Here is a 21,542-nt window from a genome sequence, read left to right on the forward strand (position 1 = left end):
GAAGTGAGCCAGTCAGGCCCACTGTGAGTGACTCTTTTGCTTTTCCCATCTTGTATCCAAGCCTCTCTTCGGCAGGCAGAAGCTGCTGAGCTAGGACATAAGGGCAGAACTTCCGCAGATGTACATATTTTCTTTTTTTATGGCTAGAAACTAGCAATGAACATTTCTGGTGAGTCACAGCTTGCTTGCTTTCTTTGGCTAAGAAAGGTGGGAATGAGGTTCCAAGAGACTGAAGCTGGAGAGGCCAAGCTTTGCCAAGCTGGTAAGTTAGGAAAATGAAATTAGCAGCAAGCTAGCTCTGCCAGCTTCCCGGCTGGGGGCTGGAAAATTCCGCTTAGCAAACAGAACCCAGATCCAAGCCTGCAGAACCCCAGAGGCACGAGGCTCTAAATCCAGTGTCCTGGGATCTTGGGATCTAGAGAGAAGTTCCTGCAGTTGACACCATCTTCGTGCACCAGTGCCTTAAAAAACCCTGCTCTATTAGAAAACACTTAGGCAACCTCTCCATCTCTTTCCCTGCCTCAGTTTATCTAACAGAAAAATGGATATGACATGTGGTTTATATAGAACCAAACAGAAGAAGGGCCTACCCAAGGCTTATCTGTCTGGCCAGTTATTTCATCCTTCAACTGTGGGTCCTGAGTTAGGACGCATTGTGCCTGGCCTTCAAGTCCCTTGTCTCTCCAAGAGGGGTGATGACATCTCCTCTGACTCTCCATGTTCCTCCAGAATTCTTAGAAGAATATATGAGCTAAAAGATTTGGGAATAAATTTGCAAAGCATAGGCTCTTATATAATCCTTAAAATCCACTATTATCCTACCTACCCAATGAAATGAAGACAAAGCTAAACTCCTACATGCATCATTTCCTTTAAATTTACTCATCATTCTTAATAAAAAATAGGGTGCTGTTGATGCATACATGATATATACATATATATGTATGCACACAGACAAATAAGTCCCAACCTGGTTAAGAGTTGATCTGAGGATTCCAGGGAACGTGTGTGGGAGCAGTGAAAACCCGATGGAAAACTAAGAAGAGTAGAAGGAGCTCCAGCCATCACAAAAAGCACACTGTAAGATGAGCTTCAAGAGCCCTGCCACAGAACAGCAAAGGAAACTGATGATAATGAAAGGTAGAATATGGAAAGTAGAAGATAGTGAAAGGTGGAAGATAAAAGATTATAGAAGATGGAAGGTGGAAGATGATGGGAGGTGGAAGATGATGGGAGGAGGAGGAGAATGGGAGGTGGAAGATGATGGGAGGTAGAGAATGATGGGAGGGGAAGATGATGGAAGGTGGAAGATGATGGGAAGTGGAAGATCATGAAAAGTGGAAGAGGATGGGAGGTGGAGAATGATGGGAGGTGGAGGATGATGGGGGTGGAGGATGATGGGAAGTGGAGGATGATGGGAGGGGGAGGCTGATGGGAGGGGGAGGATGATGGGAGGTAGAGGATGATGGGAGGAAGAAGATAATGGGAGGAGGAGGATGGGAGGTAGAAGATGATGGGAGGTGGAAGATAATGGGAGGTAGAGGATGATGGGAGGTGGAAGATGATGGGAGGTGGAGAATGATGGGAGGTAAAGGATGATTGGAGGTGGAGGATAATGGGAGATAGAAGATGATGGGAGGAGGAGGATGGGAGGTAGATCATGATGGGAGGTAGATGATGATGGGAGGTGAAGGATAATGGGAGGTAGAAGATGATGGGAGGTGAAGGATAATGGGAGGTAGAAGATGGGAGGTGGAGGTGGAAGATGATGGGAGGTGGAAGATGATGGGAGGTGGAGGATAATGGGAGGTGGAGGAGGATGGGAAGTGGAGGATGATGGGAAACAGAGGATGATGGGAAATGGAGGATGATGGGAGGTGGAGGATGGAAGGTGGAAAATAGGAATTAGAAGAAATTGAAGGCAACAGTGATGGAAAATGGATGCTGGGAGACACAGGTGATGAAATTTGGAGCTGATAGAAGGTGGAAGATAGATGGTATAAATGACAGAAGATGGAGTTGAAAGGTAGAATACAGAGAGTGGAAATGACAGAAAATGATAGAAGATTGAGAAGGAAAAGTGATGTTGGAGGTGAGGGAAGCTGGACAAGGAACTATAGAATGTAGAAATGATAGACATTTGAGCTGATAGAAACTGCAGGATGGAAGTCAGAAGTGAGGGAAGGTGATAATTTTTCTACAAGGAACTAGAAATAAGACCCAGTGTGAGCTTTTGCTAAACCAGGATTATCAAATCCCAAAACCCAGGCTCAGTATCTCCCTTTGATTCTAAGTGTGTGTGCATGTGTGAGTGAGTGAGTGAGTGAGTGAGTGAGTGAGTGAGTGAGTGAGTGAGCAGGTGTGTGTGTGTGGTACACACACACATGCATGCACACACAGAGAACACAGGTATCCTACTCTACCACTCTACACTTTATTCCCTTGGGGCAAGGTCTCCTGCTAAACTTGGAGATAGGTTGGCACCTAGCCTTAGGAGTCCTCCTGACTCCTCCCTCTCTGAAGTGTTGTTATAGGCATGTGCAAGCACACCTGGTCTTTACGAGGGTTTTGTGAATTTGAACTTGGCTCTTCATGTTCAAATAGAGAATGTTCTTACCCATGGAGCCATCTCTCCAGTCTATTTGCTGTCTTTTTCTAAAAACATTTACAAAGAACTTTCCTTAGTCATAGATTTCTTTTTTAAGATGCTTGCCATAAATAAAAGGTACCTGAGAAAGTAACTTTAAGGGAAACAAACAGTGTAATACATTCTCAGGCAGGTGCTGAAGCCTGAAGATTGCTGAAAGATTAGAGAGGCATTATCAACACAGGAACTTCAAGGAGGCTTTCTCCTCAAGGCTGAAAGAGAATTTAACAGTTATGACTCAGGGAGCACCAATGAGTGAGCCTTCCTCTATTCCAAAGAGCACTGATCAGTTTTGTATTATGTTATAACAGAGAAAGAGACAGGGAGAGACAAAGAGGCAGAGACAGACAAAGACAAAGACAGAAATTATAAGTGCCCCCTTTGCTTTCAAGGACCTAGTAGGATGATGGTGGCACGCCAGAGCTACAAGCTGTTTGGTTTCTTGCTAATCTGACTTGAACTTTGTGAGACCTACAACCAGCCAAGTCATAAGAGGCTTTTCATAAGAACCTTTCCAAGACCCCAGATGCTCACACAGGTCTGGTTAGATGGTAACTCTCCACAAGCATTAACCTATGCAGACAGCCAAGGAAACAGACCTGCCATGTGGTGGTACTGCCGGAGTCTCTATTTGCATTTGGGGTCTGACAGACCAAGATTCAAATCCTGCTTGCATTATCTGCAACTAAAGCTGTGTCCTGGGCAAATTAATATCTCCAGCCCTTACTAGTATCAGCTAGGAAGATAATGATGTATCTGTCCTGCATGTCATGGAAGTTCCATTAAGATGGTGGCTACTATTCACCTGGGAGAGCATGCAGCACAAGTTACAGTACTTGTGAGGGAACCTGGAAAATTCAATAACTTATTGTGTGATTCCAGCCACAGGAACAATTGTAGCTATCAGTAGGGACACAAGCCCAACCTGAGGGCTTCCTGCATCCCTGCCTCTCCTGGCCAGACCTCTCCACCCCGGGTCCTCTGCATACCAACTTCAAGTTACAGAGTACACATTGCAAAAATGCTTTTCTGACAAGCAATAGCCTGAAAGGCTGCATCTCAATTCTACCCTCATTTTAAGACATGCTGCAGCTGTGAAAACTGTGGCACTTCTTCCCCAGTAAAAAGTGTTTTCTTGGAAAAGAAGCCAGTTGGGGTCCTCCCTCTAACTGTTCTGTGAAGCTGGAAGACATCTGTGCTGGTACCGAATATCTGCACAGAATATTAGGCAGTGGCAAGTCAAGCACCACCCGGCTCTTCCCAAACTCTGACTCCCCCCCACCTATTTCTAATGTGTTTGAACAAAACTCCCTGCTGCTCTTCTCGGTGGGCCACAGAGCAGCCAGCATCACTTAACCCTGGACAGGGGATTGTCATAAGGGACAGTTCCCTGAAAGACAAGAACTACCAACAACCAAAGGAGTCCAAATAATGGGGCCCTGTCACCCCAAATACAGAGCACTATTTCAATGAAATGTCATTACACTATAGGTGTGTGTAGAACAGAGCTTTGCAAATGGGGTCCCAGGGAGCACTACTTTGTAAAGTGTAACTATTTATCCTGGGGAGGGAAAATTCCATGGTCATACAGCTTTCAGAAAGAAGACAGCAGGCTTAGTACAAATCTCTCAGAGCCTTCCACACACTGTGCTGGGGACATCTTAGGGTCTCATTAACAGCAGTCAGTGGGCTCACAGCATGATTGTGCACACCTTCAGTCCCAGCACCCAAGAGGCAGAGATAAGTAGATCTCTGTGAATTCAAAGCCAGCCTGCTCTACACAGTGAATTCCAGAATAGTCAGTGATTCCAAAATACAGAATTCCTTTTCTCTTTTCTTTTTTCTGTTTTTTTCTTCCCCCACCAAGTAACCCAAAGTATTGGTGTTTTAGAATATACTGCTCTTGGGAAAACCTTGGTCACAGGAAACCTCTGCAAGCCTAACCAGCTTGTTTGGACCAGACCACCCACCCTCCTGAGAAGCAGGGTCAGGCACCTATGTGCTACTCTCCATGGCATCTTCCTGCCCAGGTAATGCCCCTGGTTCCAGACCATCAGAAGGAAAAGCCAGAATCCTCCAGGCCTGTTCCCCAAAGGGCAAGATGTGACTTCTATGCTGGTAACAAGGAAGGCAGGCCAGAACAGCCCACAAAAAAAAAAAAAAAAAAAAAAAAAAGACTGAAACCATTTGTCATCTAGAACCCAGAAAGGCTTACTGATGCCCCAGAGCTTCTGATTCAGGAGACTGGGGGAGGCCTCAGACTCTGCATTTTGGAAAAGCCTCTATCTTACCAAGCCTTACACACCAGTCCCTTGGTGGTCCCCACTCTCCAGCCAAAAGGCTACTATCAAGGTCACTCTGTTCCCACAGCAATGCAGTACCAAATACCAGGTACATGAGTGGGAAGCACTTTGCTCAAATGGTTTCACCAATATGAGGAAGTCAAAAGATGCACTGCCCACTAGGGCAACTCTAATTACCACTAGACATTTACTCAAAGAACATTTGTACCAACCACGGATCAACCCTTTTACCAGGTGCTAGAAGCCCTTGCTCACTGGCCATCTTCTCTGTCATTTCAGACTTTGAAACCCAGTGCTCAACCACAGAAGACAGACCAAGGCCTCAGCCCAGGGTACTAGCCCTGCCTCATTCCCAATATAAATCCCCCCATCCTAAGTCAGTGAGGAATGGCAATCTGCATCTCCCTTCTCCTCTACAATGCTCAAGCTCCCTCTGGGGAATCCAGGAACCAGCATCAAGTCCTGTGGACCTAGGGGACAAAAAGTCAGTTCTTTCTTTCTGCCACATGGGTTCTGGGGATCGAACACAAGTTGTTGGGTTTGGCAGCAAGCCCCTTAAGCTGTTGAGCTGCCATGACAGCCCCTAGGCCTTTCTTTAAATCAAGTGCCACATGGAACTCCACCCAGCTAGGTCTGGCCCTAAATTTAGCACCTTCCACAACTGTAAACATCCCCATAGCCCAGGCAGATTAGGAAAAGCTTGGGCTTTAGGGAGTACCCACAGGACCAAAGAAAACACCCTGAACTAGAGCAGAAGGACCTGGGAATTCTGTCCCTAACTAGCTGTGGCATCTTTAGCAAATCAATTCCCTCTCTGAGCCAAGTCTCTCAACTCAAGTAAACTGTGCGAACCAAGAATTAATAAATTCCATCCTCCTGGGAGCTCCTTCCTTGTTCTTTCCTTTCCCTCCCCCCACCCTCTTCCCTTCCTCAGCTAAAAGAACCCCAGGCCTCTTCCCCAGCCCTAAGAAGCAACCTGGCAGCTTGGGCACACTTAAGTGAAGAATCTATGAGACAGACTGACTTCTCAGGACATCTAGGCTAAAGGACCAGACCACAGCACAGACCCTATGATTGGAAGCAGCAGACAGGTCACTGAGCACCCTGGAGTCAAAGGTGAATCGGCCTTCCCGAAAATCTCAACTTCCCAAAGCCATCAGGCTGGACCATAACATTAGCATCATGTAGAGGGTCTACCCCAGCTGCACTGACCTGGATGACCCCCTAATTAGACTTTCATAGAGAGACAAGAAGCCCACTTGGTCCGACTGCCAGCTGGGTCTCCCATCCATCTGGTGGCTGAGTTAATGAACCCATGAGGGGTTAGTGGGGCTCATTACAGACAAGGTGAGGGAATAAGAGACCCCTGTGTCATCAAGGCCTCCCCTCCCCCCCTCCTCCATGCTCACACTTAGAATATGAGGGGAGTTGGCTTCAAATCAAGAGGAAGGAGGGGCAGGTGATAAGACCCCAGCTATGTACACCAATGTGGATAGCTCCAGCAGCAATTCAGGGTAACGGAGGTCTTCAGAATCTGCCTGGTCAGATAGCGAAACCGCACTTAAAGCTTGGGGTGTGAGCTGCTGGGATATCGGAGGGTCTGTGTGTCATAATTAAGAAGGTAGGAGAGTGTTTGGGTACTGAGGTCCTCCAGAATAGCAAGGAAGAAGGATGTTCTGTGGAACCAGCCCATGAGAAGACATTCTGAGGAGATAGAAGCTGAGCTGGTACCCAAGTAAAACCCAACCAGATAAAGTCAAGATGTGCTGAAAGTAGGTACAGAGTCTCGGCTGGGCATAAATGAAGGCAGCTCCATGCCACTCGTCTACTCTCTATAGCAACCGTCTACACGGAATCCATTTCCATCTTCACCTGGTGCATGAGAACAACTAACTCCTAGAAGCTGCAGAAGCCAGCACCTTGCAGGACCTTGCAAGCCAAGGTCTAGTTCTGGCCTCCACATCCACTCTTGGCCTCCTTTGCTCATGGCCTCTGCCAACAGCCCTCCTGCCCAGCACCACCTCCCTCCCAGGGCCCACAGCCAACTCCTCACTTGAACTGGTGTTCCCGGGAGCTGCGGATCTTGGAGGAGAAGCGCTCGGCCAGCTTCTCCAGGCTGCGGGAATACTCCAACTCGATCTCAGCTTTCCTGCGGAAGAACTCCTGCAGGTCTTGCAGCAGCTGCAGCCGCGACTCTGACTGCTGCTCCAGGCATTTGAACTGCTCCACCAGCTGCATGCGGATCTCTGCAGGAGGCAAGGAGCTGAGCATCAGGCTGTGGCTAGGAACAGCAGTGGACCCATAACCCCCTGAACCCAGACAGAGCCCTGACTTTCCTATGCAGAGATTTGGCAAGGGCTCCTTTCTGCTATACAGTTTACCTACTATTTCCCAAACTTGAGTTTCTTTACTCCATGTTGCCATCAAGATTTCTGACTGATATACAGGCCACTGGCTACATTGTTACCCCCCATGATTAGCAGATTGACGAACTTTTCTTGCTGGAATGAATTTGCTTAAACTAAAAGGCAATATGCATCTCCATCACCCCAGAAAAGTGATAGCCCTTGCAGCCTGGGATATCAGAAATGAAATGGACATTTTAAGTCCTATTTACACACTACAACTAGGACTTACCAAAGGGCCAGAGGCCTTACCTAAGAAGCTTATTCTTTGTCAATAAAATGGAGGTGGCCCAAAGAGAAAGGTTAAGATTTTTCTTATTAGTGTAGGCAGGACCCAGAAGGCATCAGAAGCTATCTGGAGCTCCAGTGTTCTGCCTAAACTGCTTTCAATTCCCCTAAGCTCCTAACATCTCAAGTACCACTAGAAGAACCAAGTCCACAATTGGAGAAGTATCAGCTGATGGAGCTGGGTGTGGGCAACCACGAAGGATGTTCCAAAGGGGGGGGGGGAAAAAAAAAAAAAAAAAAACATCTCTCCCCTTCATTTCCTTAACAACCTCAACATGTCCTGATGCCCTAACAGTGACATCCAACATTTTATCAAGCCCTAACACTGTCACTTCATGGTTCAGGTGCAGCAACCCCTTCTTGGGTCCTCAATAGACCCAGCTCTTCAAGATGCCCCATTTGCTCTTCTTTGACAACCTTCTCAAAAAAACAAAAATCACCCCAGGCTCCTGCTGCCTAAGGGTTACATTCAGCTCTTTAGTATGGGTTCCCTCCCCTTCCACACCTATGAATTTTGTACATCACTCAAACCCATCTTTGAATGGTCCAGTGTTCCCTCCCCATCCTCTTCATGTGAGAGCAGGTCTGCAAACTGGCACAGAGCCACCAGGGACATAGCAAGACTTCCCAATGGGTTTGCAGACAGGAGCATGGGAGAATCCACATGAGAGCCTCATTGCTGACACTATGGTCTCCAGCTGTGCCGGAGAATGCCATCCCTTCCCCACCTCACCCTTCACAATGGTTTCCTTCCATATTTCCAGAGTCTAACTATGATGGAAGACCCCAAAATGGCAGAAGTGTCTAGGTGTCCCAAAAAGAGCAATTTCAAATATTGGTGGTAGAAAACCTTCCTCAGGTCAAAGGACCACAAACCCTCTGTGCTCTACTAATTAATTAAATGTAACCATAAAAATCAAAATGTCTATTTGATTTGTATATAAGTTAAAAAGGAATATGATAACTGACTTATAAGTTTTAAGCATAAAACTATATTAGGATAAAATTCTGTGAAAGATTTTATTGAAGGAAATTATGAATTAGAAAGTAAGAAATGATATAAAAAGTTTTATGCCTTTGGGTTCTCTTGGATGGAGAGTGGAGAATAATGATGAATTGCAGAATTCTTCCTATGACCTGGAAATTCCACTCACAAATAAATACCCAAAAGAAGTCAGTCCACCCAAAAATATGTTCAAGAATCAGAACTTTTTAACCAAGCATTAGAAGCTCCAAACGTCCAGTAAGAATAGAAGCAATGTTTTCAAGTGAGGCATCTGTTCAAGGGAATGCTATGTGGTGAGAAAGTATGGGCTACACACAGCATAGGCTTGGAATGCATGGACCTTATGTTTATTGAACCAGCCAGGAAAAGTGAGAACAGAAAAGGTAATTTACAGTGTTAGAGAGAGAGAGAAGTAGTCACCTTCAGGGGCATACTGACTCCGAGGAAAAAAGGTTGCCTTCTGGGGTTCTGGGCAAACCCAACACCTGGGCAGAACATGGGCCAGATGAATGGAATTGCACCCCAGATGTGCATTTTTCTGAATTATGTAACACTTCAGGAGGAGACAACTATGAAATTGTAGTGTTATTGAGTTTTAGTTTGATCTGCTTTTAAGAGAATGGTACAATGTCATTCTAAAATGCCAATATTTAAAACATGATGGAAATATATCCTTTATAATTACTATGCTTAGACTAAAACATTTTAAATGTTAGCTAGAACTGTGGGACAGCCGAGACTTTCAAGTTCATCCTGAGGGCAGACACCAGGAGGTCCACACTGCTGCTCTGCAACCGGGCAGGAAGGCTCCTTCCACCAAGGCCTGGCGGACCCACCGCCCGCCAACATCCCCAACACACTGTAGGATTCCTGGCATCACAGATTGCCAGGACTGGTTTTAGATGATGGTTGTTTTCATTCTTACATACCCTATGTGAGGTCTCCACAAGTGAAATCCAAGCTCTGAGTGTGGATTCTCCAAGAGCAAAACAGATCCATCAGAATATAATACCTGTCCAACAAACTGCCACTAATGCTTATCACATTCCTCTGCCAAGCCCACAAAGTAACTGACTGTGAGCACCTCACCTGACACACAAACACACACTCATGTCAAAACACAGATAAACACAAAACATAGAGCATGCCACATATGCAGCATTAACCACATACTACTCACCAACCTATCACTTAGACAAAATTCACATTCCAACACACACAAGACACAGAAACAGACACACACACACTCACTCATTCACACACACACACACACACACACACACACACACATACATACATACACATGCCACATTCACACACACACACAGCATGCACATACGTGGCACACATACATGCACACACACATGCCACATAAACACATGCATACACACATACAGACATGTACACACAAATACATACACATATACACATGTGCACACACTTACCACACACACTTGGTGTGGCTCTCACTCATTGCTTTTTACACACAAACAGAGTGTGGCTATGGCTTATCAGTTTCTACAGAGGAAGAACAAAGGCTTTGTGTAAACTAAGCTTGGAGGCTTGGCAAAGACCACATTATGTTCTATGAACTATCACCAGTTGCACAGGCATGTGTATTCATGGGCCCATGTGTATAAACGGATGGAAATGCTGTATCAACACACAGTCACAACCATCCTTTTCAGATATTCTCCTTCCAACTTTCAGACCCTCCACTGTTAGAATCATCTCGATGATGCTAGTGTTTCAAGCTACTTTGCTCATGTAAATCACAGGGCATCCCTAGGAGGAAGGTATTACTGGTGTCCCCAACTTTACCTCTGTAGGTGACAGGGTGATGGCTCAGAGGACACCATCAGGCTAAAATGCTAGTGCAAAGCCAAACTACGAATCAAATTCATATTCCTCCGAAGATGACAATAAAGCTTCAAACACTACAATAGACCAAGAGCTTGGTATTTTCCATGTTAAAACAAAACAAAGCACAGCCTACTGTGAATTTTCCCATCTTCTGCCTCTCACATCCTGTGCATAACAAGAAGATGTCACTTATTAGATCCACTACAGGGCAGCATCAGCGGCCAGTGTTCTCATGTTTTGAAGGAAAAGCTCATAAATCATACTGCAGTGACAGGAGATGGTTTGGAATGGGCAGAGACACCTCCCCTAATATACACAGCCATCTTGAGCCTCCAAAGGGGCACTAAGAGAACCTTATGAGTTCTGCAAGCAATCAAAGACCTCCTCCCATCCCCCTCTGCAGTCTATCCTGCTCTGTAACCCCAAAGGAGTTGGTTCCCAGTCTCCTGATTTCTGTCTCCCCTCCATGAGGCTATTAAGAGTGGGCTAGGCCTTAGCTTTTCTCCTTGAAGACTTCAAAGAGAGAAAAATCAAATCAAATGGAGCTGTTCCCCAGGCACCGCCTTGTGCAGTAGATGCCTGCAGGGACCCCATCCCCACCCCCATCCCCTCCCCTAGCGTAGGCATCCAACCAAAGCATGGCACAGTGAGTCAGAAAAATCAAGGGGGTGGGGCAGGGAGAGGGAGGGGTTGGGAAGTTGGTCAGATCCTCCAGGCTGAAGACAACTTCCCTGACTACTGGATACAGCTTTCTAATTCTACAGATGGGGGACTGGGGAGGCAACCCAAACCCCCTGAAGCATCCATCTCTCCATGTCACTCTCCTGATTCACTTCTCAGTAGTCCCCCATTGCTTTTAGGGTAAAGGCCACATGCCTAACATCTGAAGACTAAGAACCTACAGCTTGCCCACCTAGTCACATTCCACCTCACTCTCCAGCTCAGCGTCTCACCAATGCTACCACCCATGGCAACAGCAATGAGCATCATAGCCACAGCCTCCCAGGCAGAGGAGGATCCGTGGAATTAGGAAATTAAACTTTTCTTTGCTTCTTTTTGCTTGTGTGTTTTGTTTTGTGTTTTTCAAGACAGGGTTTCTCTGTGTAGCCTTAGCTGTCCTGACACTCACTTTATAGACCAAGCCAGCCTCTAACTCACAGAGATCCTCCTATCTCTGCCTCCTCAGTGCTGGGATTAAAGGTGAGCACCACCACAGCCAGCTCTTACTGAATAAACTACATCGAGCAAATTCAGGGTTGTCCAAATACTGGCAGGAGGTGCCGAGAGCCCCCATCTCCTCTGCCCCCTGCAGCCCCTCTTCTCAGTGACATTTTTACTGGCACACTACATTTGCTACCACGGAAGAACTAGCCTAAATACACTCTTATTTTGAGCCTTATTTTATCTTGATGTTCTCTCTTGGTGCTCTGTCTCCTGAAGGGTTTAGAGGTGTCTTTAATTGACAAGTGCCACCATTATCACCCCATACAGCACAGTTAGCTTCACTGCCCTCAGAGTTAGCTGCGGTTTGCCTCGTCACCCTTTCGGTCACCCCTTCCTGTGCCCTCCTACCCTTTCACCGCTTACATGTCTTCCCACATCCCCCACTCTTACATTCCCCAGAATGCCTAGAGCTTGACCCTTTCAGCGCACAGCCTTCCAGACCAGCTCTTTCTCAGCAACATGCCATTTAGAATGTTCCTGTATTAGTTTGTAGCTTGACGATCCATTTCTTTTCATCATAGAATAACATTCCAGTGTACAGGTGACTGTCCAGTTTGTGTGTTTGCTTATCCTGTTGAGCACATCCTTTGTGGGCAATAATGAATGAGTTGTCACAATCATCCGGATGAAGGTGTTTAAATAAACATACATCTTCAACTCATTTGGGCGAAATACCCTTTCAAAAACCATGGTTCATGGTGGTGCACACCTTTGAACTCAGCACTCAGGAGACAAAGGCAGGCAGATCTCCATGAGTCTGAAGCCAGTTTGATCTGTGTAGCAAGTTCCAGGCCACCGAGGACTACATAGTAAAAAAAACCAGGAAAAAAAAATTTCAAATTTTGAGAATTATTTAGGTTTATAGAAAAAAAAAAAGAATTGTACTTTTCTAAAATTTTAGGTTAATTTGTTTTATATGTATGAATGTTTTGCCTGCATTTATCATGTTCACCATGTGCATGCCTGCTACCAGCCCACAGAGGTCAGGAGACAGCAATGGATCCCCTGGATCTGGACCTATAAATACTGGTGGCCACCATGTGGTGCTGGTAACTAAACCCCAGTTCTCTGCAAGAGCTGCAAATGTCGTGCACCACTGAGCCTCTTCAGCCCAAAGATGTACTTTTCTATAGAAAACCATGAGGCAACTTTATAAATGTTTGACAGGGTCGTCTTCAGTTCTATTAATTGTCTGCAATGGAAAGCGTCCTCATCCTATCTTCAGTCCCATAAATTCTGCACAGAACTTCTGAGCCAGGCCGACGAGAGGGCTCAGCAAATACAGGTGCTTGCCACCAAGCCTGATAACCTGAATTCAGTCCCTGGAACCGGCTAACCTGAAAGTCATCCTCTGGCCTGCCCACAGGCAAGGATACATGCACGCACTCAGGCAAGCATACAGGCATGCACAGGCACGCACTCACGAGGAGCTGCTTAGATTTGCTTCCTCATGACCATGGGCTGCATGGTGGAAGATGGAAGTTTGAAGTCAGCAGAGCTGGCCCCAATTGATTAACTCTAGAAGTTCAGCTGTTGTGGCATATGTACAGGAGGCAGGACAAGAGATAGTGCTCACTTTGCTTTTGTTATTGGTTGAGATTTTCCACAAGAAAGAGAAAGAAAACAGCAGCCCAACCTGAAACTTGATGCCAAGCTGAGTTCTGGTGAACAGGTCTGCCGAGTGAGACCTGCCAGCTTGCCTGAAGGCCTTTGCCCCTTGGGTTACAAGCAAGCATACAAACTAAAACAGCATACCAGCTAAAAGAGCATGTTAAACACAGCTCCCAGCCCCTGTGTGATCTGTTCTGTGAGCCCTGTCTTGGGAATGCAGGGCTCATTCTGTACCCCTTGCACTGAAAGGCCTTTCATGGTGTGAACATCCCAAAAAGCAAGATAGTGTGCCCTTACCCAGCCTCAGTTTCCCAGACGTTATCAGGATGGCAAGCTTGTGCACCTCTCCTAGTTGTCATGAGCTTTTGCAAGACTGTTGGTATTATCTCCCCACTCTGTAGATGAATCAGCTAAGACTCGGGAAGAGAAGACATTTGCCCATAGCCACCTAAAAAGAGGCAGAACCAGGGCTCAAAGGGATTAAGGGACCGCCAAGATCAGGGCTTGTCCTGAATGGCAGTCCTTGGTGCTTTCCCTTTCAGAGATCATAACCCACTTCCTATCTCCACCCTACACTCCTTTATCACCTAGGTATGTGTGAGCACAGAGCCTGGGCCTGACTGTCCATCCCAATGCATTCTGACTTTGAGGATAGACCCTCCTGTGGCAAAGGTCCTCAGCTCTGTGGGACAGCAAAGCAGGCTTTGGGGTCACCTGTTTGTGTGTTCAGCTTCAAGCTGGAACAGGTTTCCTTTGTGAAATGGGGATAAAACAAACAGCCCTGTATTGTTGCTACAACAACAACAACAAAAATAATAATAATAACTCAGCCTGGCTCTGTGCTTGGTATTTGTTACTACCATGTTACCCAACTCAGTAGCCATTAACCATGGGTGGCTGTTTAAAAAATATTTTATTTTTACATGTGTGATGTATGTATGTGTACACGTGAAGACCCAACATTGATGTTGAGTGTCTTCCTTGATTGCTCTCTACCTTATTTATTGAGGCAGGATCTCTCACTGAACTCAGAATTCCCCATTCCACCTAGTCTGGACAGCTAATTCGCTCCAGGGACATCACACACACACACACACACACACACACGCACGCACACACGCACGCAAGTACACACACACACACACACACACACACACCCCTCCTACGCACCGAGACTATAGGCAGGTCACCACACCCACCTGGCTTTTACATAGATTCTAGAGATCCAAACTACTATCCTCATGCTTGCATGGCAAGTGAGCACTTCACCAGCTGACTCATCCCTCCCCCCAATTTTATTAAAATTATGATCATTTTTTCACCACACGCACCTCATCTCAAGCTCTCAGACTCACATGTGGCTTGTGGTTAAGTATGCTGCAGATTGCTTCCATGGGGGAGTGCTGATGTAAGACAGAATTTACTCATTATACCCATTTCCATGCACAGAAACAGAAGCCCTGGGAGAGCAGGATAGCACTGGATCCATCACTCACATGTGTGCACATCTGCTCTGATGACAGCAGGCAGTGAGGTCCACAAACTCCCAGAATATCAGGGTGATGAAGACCCCCATTGCCCAGTCCAAAACCAAGCATCCTGACAGGGCCCCTGCCCTCTCATTTCAACCCCAGAGGAAATGGTGTGGCCAGTCAAATCATCCAGCCAACGTCACTGGAAATGACCTTACCTATCCTCACCAAGTGTACACTCCAAAGCCTGGGTGTCCAGTTACTGTAGAGGGCAGGTGACTCTACCTGTCCTGCGGGGTTGGTGCCAGCATTGGACTAAGATTTAACATGCCAGGCACCTAAGGACCTCTAGACACACTGCATTTCTACAGAGGTGGCCTGACATAGAACAAAGGTACACGCTCACAGGCTCTGGGGACAGTCAGCTTGCCTTTTAAATCTGCTTGCCGATGGTGAGAGCTGGTATGCGCATAAAGCGTTTCACACAGTACCTGGCACACAGTAAAAACACAGTGAAGGAAACATCACTGCTGTCATGTACAATGAGTACAAAGGCTCTGGTCACAAAGCTGTCCTCCAGGGTCCACTTGTTTCAGCTGTCCATAGCCCCACAAGGAAGGCTGTGTGATCACACGGACATCCTTTCTCCAGCCTCCCTTACATGGAGAAGCAGCTTTCCTTTGGCAGCCCCCTGACCATTCATTCCAGCTCTGTGGCCTCCCTGGCAACCAATGGCCTCAGCTGCAAGGTCCCAGGCAGCTGCTGCAGCAGTTACCCTGGCAACCTGGGCCCAGGCCCAGATGCATCCCCTTTGTCTTTGAGCAGCAGGGAGGAACCCAAGAGACCAGGAGAGTACCCCTCTGAGAGTGGGTCCCTTCAGAATTATTTCTCTGCCCAGGATAGGCAGTTTCTGGCACTTTGTACTGTCTCCTCTCCCTCCTTCCTCTGACCAAGGGTCGTTAGCTTTTACCAAGCCAGACAGGTTAGCAGCCACCACCACTCTGACCACGGAAGAGGTTGTTATCACACCATTCCATAGGTGAAAAAACTGAGCAAAAACAGCAAAGAATTCACAGGATACAAACCAGACTGACCTTGATCCACGGGAGGCTCTGCCAGGTACTGCCACAGTTTAGCAGGGCTCCCCAGGGTCCCAGGAGAATCAGCCTCAGGATGAAGCTGTTTTTCTAGCCCGGATAAATGGATGTTATAGTGGCCAAATCTAGGTCTGGCATCAAACTTGGCTGCACTCAGAGCTTGGCCTGGACACTGTCGAGTCATGTGACCTTGAGCAAGCCAGTTCATCTCTGGCCCATGGTTTTCCCATTTGCAAACCGGAGGGAATTTGTGGAGTTCAGTACTTTCCATGGATCTCTGATACAGCCTTGGAAAGCAGGTTTCCATTTCACAGAGGAGAAAAAGGCACAGACATGAGGTGGCTTGGCTGGCTTCACCTGACATTGAATCCTTATGCTGCCCGTCTTATATCACATGCCAGAGATTTTCCCAAAGATGTCAGATGCCCTACCCATCAGCCTGCTGATGGGCCATCATTCCTTGGGGAAGCAGAGAATCAAAGCCTAGCAACCCCAGAGGCTTTGCTGAAGCAAATCCTATCTGCCTGCAGCTTTCTGAGCAGGTGGGTCTACACATGCTGGGGAGGCACTGAGTGACATAATTTGCACTCATCCACTTCTCACACACACACCCCTCCCTGCCCCCAAAAGAGACATGGTCTATAGGCTAGCATTTTAAAAGAGCAAGGGTTCTTTAGTAATGATGATGGAGATGCTAACCAAGAAGATCTTCCTCACAGAAGAGGAAGTAGTGTGTTCCCCACAGGACCCCCACTCAATAATTAGCATCTCATATACATATCTGTGGCCAGGAGATGGGGGACAGGAGAGCCACACTTCCCACAACCATCCAAACAGGAAGATTCAGTTCTGCAGCCCCTGCAAGCTGGAAGCAAAGAGATGCAGTCGAAATTTGATGAGGTGGGAGAGTTTCCCCTAACATCTGCACTGTGTCCAAATAACAGCCAGTCCCTGCCTTGAAGTCAGACTTCTCTGCATTCCAGATGCTCAGTGAAAGGCAAAGGACAGGCAGGGTAAGGCCAGGCCTCCTCCTGCCCAAGTCCCTGAGTTAAAGTCGGCTGCGATCAATCTCAACACAAGATTAATATTCACAACTCTGATGCCCAGTGGTCCCTAAAGGATCAGATGCACTGAAATGAGAAAAAATGAGAAGTCATTAATGCTGAGAGCATCCAGCTGTGGCCTCTGACTCACCACGAAGCGAAGCCTCGATTTAAGAGAAGAAACAGAGAGTGGATGGCCAGACTGGAGGCTTCTGAGTCGATCACAGACCTCACTTGGTCACTAGGTGATCTCTTTAGGAACGACTTGTCCTATGCTTACTCAACTCATGGGGGTTTTGCTTGTTTTGTTTTGTGGTTAGAGGTTTCAAGACAGGCTCTCTCTAGCTCTGGCTGTCCTGGAACTTATATATACCAGGCTGGCCTTGAACTCACAGATCTCCACCTGCCGCTGCCTCCCAAGTGCTGGGGAAAAAAAGGCATGTGCTACTATTACGCCTGGCTTGATTCATATTTTTAAATCATTACCCTTTCATCTTACTTTTCAGTACTAGGAACTGAACCTAGAGCTTCTCAAATGCCAGGCAAATGCCCCAAATTCTTTTCTTATGCTCTATGGCACTGCCATCAGTGGCAGAAGGGCTAGCTTCTTCAGCAAACACAAAATAGGGCTAGTAAGTTCTCTTAGGATTCTGCAGCCCATGATCTGCTTTTCTTTTTTGATTCAAGAGGTTTGGCAAGGGTGAGAAGTGTTGAAGACATGCTGGAAGCAAGCACAGACTCTGCTGGGTACACAGAGAAGTGGAGAGCAAACTGAAAAAGGAAGAACTGTCCCCTCTGTGTGAGTCAGTAAGGCTGCTGTGTCTCTGCCGACCACCTAAGATCATCCTACAAAATGCCATCCTACATATTTGCCCTTCACCTCGGTTAAAAGTGACTGGTTGCACCATTAGTTCACAATAGGGAAAAAATGTATCATCTAAACAGAGATAGCACAAGAGCCTGGGTACCCATGAAACTCAGCCTGCAAGGTCTATGTTCTGCTCTGTTACCCAGTTTTTCTTACACAAGTCCTTTTTTTGCACTATTGTTACAAAAGGCAGTTAGCACAGACCCAGAACTAGTATTGTTTTTTGAGACAGGGTCTTGTACTGTTGCTCATCCTGACCTTGAAGTGCCAAATAGTCGGACTGCAAGTATACACCACCGTACTCAGCCTCATACATGTTTTCAAATGAATAAAAAACGATGCACACGTAGGATAACAATTATCCCCTAAAGATATTTAATTCCTAAATCTGTGATACCCATATGTTACCTTTAGGGGCAATAAAGGATATTGCAGATGTGACTAGACTAATGATGTCCAAATGGACCCTTAATGCAATGACATATGCCTCTACTGGCCAAAGGAAGTGGGAGATTTGGCCAAAGGAGGTCATGAAGCCATGAAACAGACTCCTGATGAGGATACAAGCCAAGGAATGCCAGTAGCCAATAAGAAAAGACAAAGAAATGATTCTCACCCTGAGCCTCTAGAAGAAGCAAGCTCTGCTAACACATAGATTTTTCACTAGAGAGATGGATTGGGGTTTCTGACTTCCAGATCTAGAAAAGAGTAAATGTGTATTTTAAGAAAGCAGATCTGTAACTACTCAGGACAACAGCCATTGGAAACTAATATAATAATAGACATTGCACCATCTTGAAAACCTTCATAAATAATCAGTATGTAGTCTAAGTCGTGAATGGAGTAGAAAGCATGCCACCAAGTATGTAACAACTGCTTGCTACATCTGTACAAGAGAGAGAAATACCAGAGATACAATCATGCATACAACAAGACCACTGCCTGCAAGAAACTCCCAACTGGCTAGGCAAGATGGTATATGGCTATAACCCCAGAATTTGGAAGGTGGAAGCAGGAAGATCAGGAGTTTAAACTTATCTTCAGCTAAACAGTGAGTTTAAGAGAAGCCTGGGCTACATGGAATCCATTTTTTAAAAACTTACAACAAAACCCAAACAAACCCAGAAAGTCCCTATGTGAGAGAAAGACAAGACACACTTAATTTAAAAAAAAATATTAATGATTTAAAATGTAATAATCCCTCACCTGGGTCCAGAGACATTATAAACATATAAACAATGTATACTAGAAGATATTTATTACAGGATTATCTATAAAAGGTAAAAATGGACTATAACATAACTATACAGAACTTCTTCAATAATCCTGAAACACACATAATGCTCTCGTATGCTGTAAAACTTTGTGGCATTAGAACACACCCCACATATATATTGTTAAATAATAAGAGAAGGGCACAGAAATGGGACTGTGGTTAAATACTGCCTTCACATGAAGACTGAAGAGCCCACCTTGAAAAATCAGCCATGATCACCTTATAGCACAGTCATAGATCAGCCTATTCCCTCAGTAGATATTTCCTAGGAATTTATGTGATCTACTGGGGTTTGGCAAACTTCCTCCAGAAGCCAGATAACACATATTGTAGACTTTGCGGGCACACAGTTTGTGTAGCAACTGCTTGATACAGCCTTTGTGAAACAATAGTAGCAACAGACAACAACAAAATGGATATCCATGTCTGTTTCAACAAAACTTTATTTACAAAAATGGGCAACTGGCTAGACTTGGATTGAGAGCCAGAGGATGCCAACTCCTATTCCATTTGCTGTTCTGTTTTGCTTTGGTTTTCCAAAGTTCTTCACAACAGACATTATGCCCCGATATAAAGAGAGGCATCAAAGTTTGCAAAATATGTATGGGAGCTGGGAATCCCATAAATGAACACTATAGGGCAGCATCTCCTCTGGGGTTAAATCTCCAAACATCCCCCCGGAGACACCTGCATAAAATGGTGTAAAGAGCACACGACTGGACAGAATACGTTCAAGCATGCTTAATATATGGGAGCCTTTGGCTTATAACTTCAGGAAAACAATGCAGATTGGCTCCCTACTGCCAAGAGCTCTCTTGGTCACTTCCAGCCAGTGTGCATTCACCTGACAGTAATAGGACAAAGGATGAATTTCCTTGACCTTCTGATGACAATGCCATTTGGAAGGATATCCGAGCTCATGGTAAAGTGCAATACTCTATGCATACTGTGGCTACTGCTCCCAGATGCTGGCAATGGGATGGAAAGCTGCCCCAGAAGGCTTCATGATTTATGTTTCTGAAAGCCGCATGAATTATGATCCATGACCTCATTCTCATTCTGGCAACTGTGCACTTTCTTCCCAATTGGTTTTTAGAAAGGAAAGAAGGAGAAACAAGAAGGATCTTGTTTCGTGTGTGTGTGTGTGTGTGTACGCCTGCAGGTGCAAGTGCTCTCTCTTTAACATTGTAAAAGTCTGCAATGATTCTCAAAGGGGACCTCAATTCATTCCATAACAAGAATGCATGATAGATTTCTGAGGTCAGCAAATGGCGCCTGATTACCTGAGTGGGTCTAGCTTAGAGTTCACATCAATCAAGCTCATTCACCCACCATTACCAAATCTTATCACCCATCACTGAACCCTCAAAGCAAACTCTTCAGGGGACCCTCTCTGCCTCTGGGAATACAGAGTAAAGTAAGGTATAATAAAAAGGATCCCGATAAGGACCTCCTCAATCAAATTCCAACTTCAGCAACTTTAAGGATAAGCCTGAGGGGCGGGGAAGGGGGATTACAAAATTATCCCAGTCTAGCAGCTTAGTAATGGGTTAAAACTTCAGGGTAGAGAGCAGAATATCCCCAGGGTGCCACAGTCTAGAAAAGCTTGGTGTTGCTCAGCTTTCTGCTACTGAACCAAATATCTGAGATAAATCAACTTAAAAAGAGGGAAGGTTTACTTCAGCACTGGATTTTGAGGAGTCATTGCATGGTCACCTGACTCACAGCTTCAGTCACCAAGGCAAGGGATATCAAAGAGAGGGAACTTCTCCAAAGCACGTGGCATCAAGCAAGGAAAAGAGAAACAGAAAACATCCAGAGACCTAATACCCTCGTCAAGGATACTTTAATGACACCTACCTAAGAACTGTATGGTAAAGGTTTAAACTGGGTTTATGTACGTATGTATGAATGTATGTATGTATGTATGTGTGCCTACACACATATGAAAGAGTTCCTTAAATAGTAAAAGATAGACAAATGAATTTAATTCTTTTGGTATGTTTATTATTTGTTGCACAGGACTATAGTCCAAACTGTCACCATTATCATGACTTCAGCTGGGCACACTTGCAAAAGATCATCACAATTGGGTTTGTTGACAGTTGATGCCCCCTCATAGGAGGGGCAGGGAGGGTTGTGGGCCCCTCACCTGAGAATCTAGCCACTCCTCTCAACCAGTTACAAGCAATTCTGTCCTAATGTGATCTCTGGGAGAGACTGGAATAGATGGGCTGAGAGGTACTTAGTGTGGGGGGGGTCTCCATCTATGCAGCCATCGGGGAGCCGTTATCCATGCTGGGTGCAGACCTTCCATCGAGACTTTTTGTGCCTGCCGTAATCCCTCACCCACTGCTCTGTAGGAAGCCTAATAAACCCATCTGTCCCCAGAGTGAACTTTAGTGAAATCCCACATCGGTTTATTGTTGGGACCAAGTA

The 21,542-nt window shown here is 45.8% G+C and overlaps 1 protein-coding gene across 4 annotated transcripts in view; it reads right to left on the reverse strand.

Annotated features, from left to right (window-relative positions):
* The window catches only part of Srgap3 (SLIT-ROBO Rho GTPase activating protein 3), a 211,991-nt gene that overhangs the window by 93,272 nt on the left and 97,177 nt on the right, over positions 1-21,542 (reverse strand). For 3 of the 4 annotated variants that reach the window (XM_051203641.1, XM_051203642.1, XM_051203644.1), the window contains exon 2: positions 7,004-7,196. The exons of the other annotated variant lie outside the window; for it this stretch is intronic. In XM_051203641.1, coding sequence (XP_051059598.1) covers positions 7,004-7,196 — 193 coding nt within the window. The remainder of the gene's footprint in view (positions 1-7,003; positions 7,197-21,542) is intronic. 4 annotated transcript variants of the gene reach the window in all.

This window comes from Phodopus roborovskii, unplaced genomic scaffold (assembly GCF_943737965.1).
Source record: "Phodopus roborovskii unplaced genomic scaffold, PHOROB, whole genome shotgun sequence".
NCBI classification, from domain to species: Eukaryota; Metazoa; Chordata; class Mammalia; order Rodentia; family Cricetidae; genus Phodopus; species Phodopus roborovskii.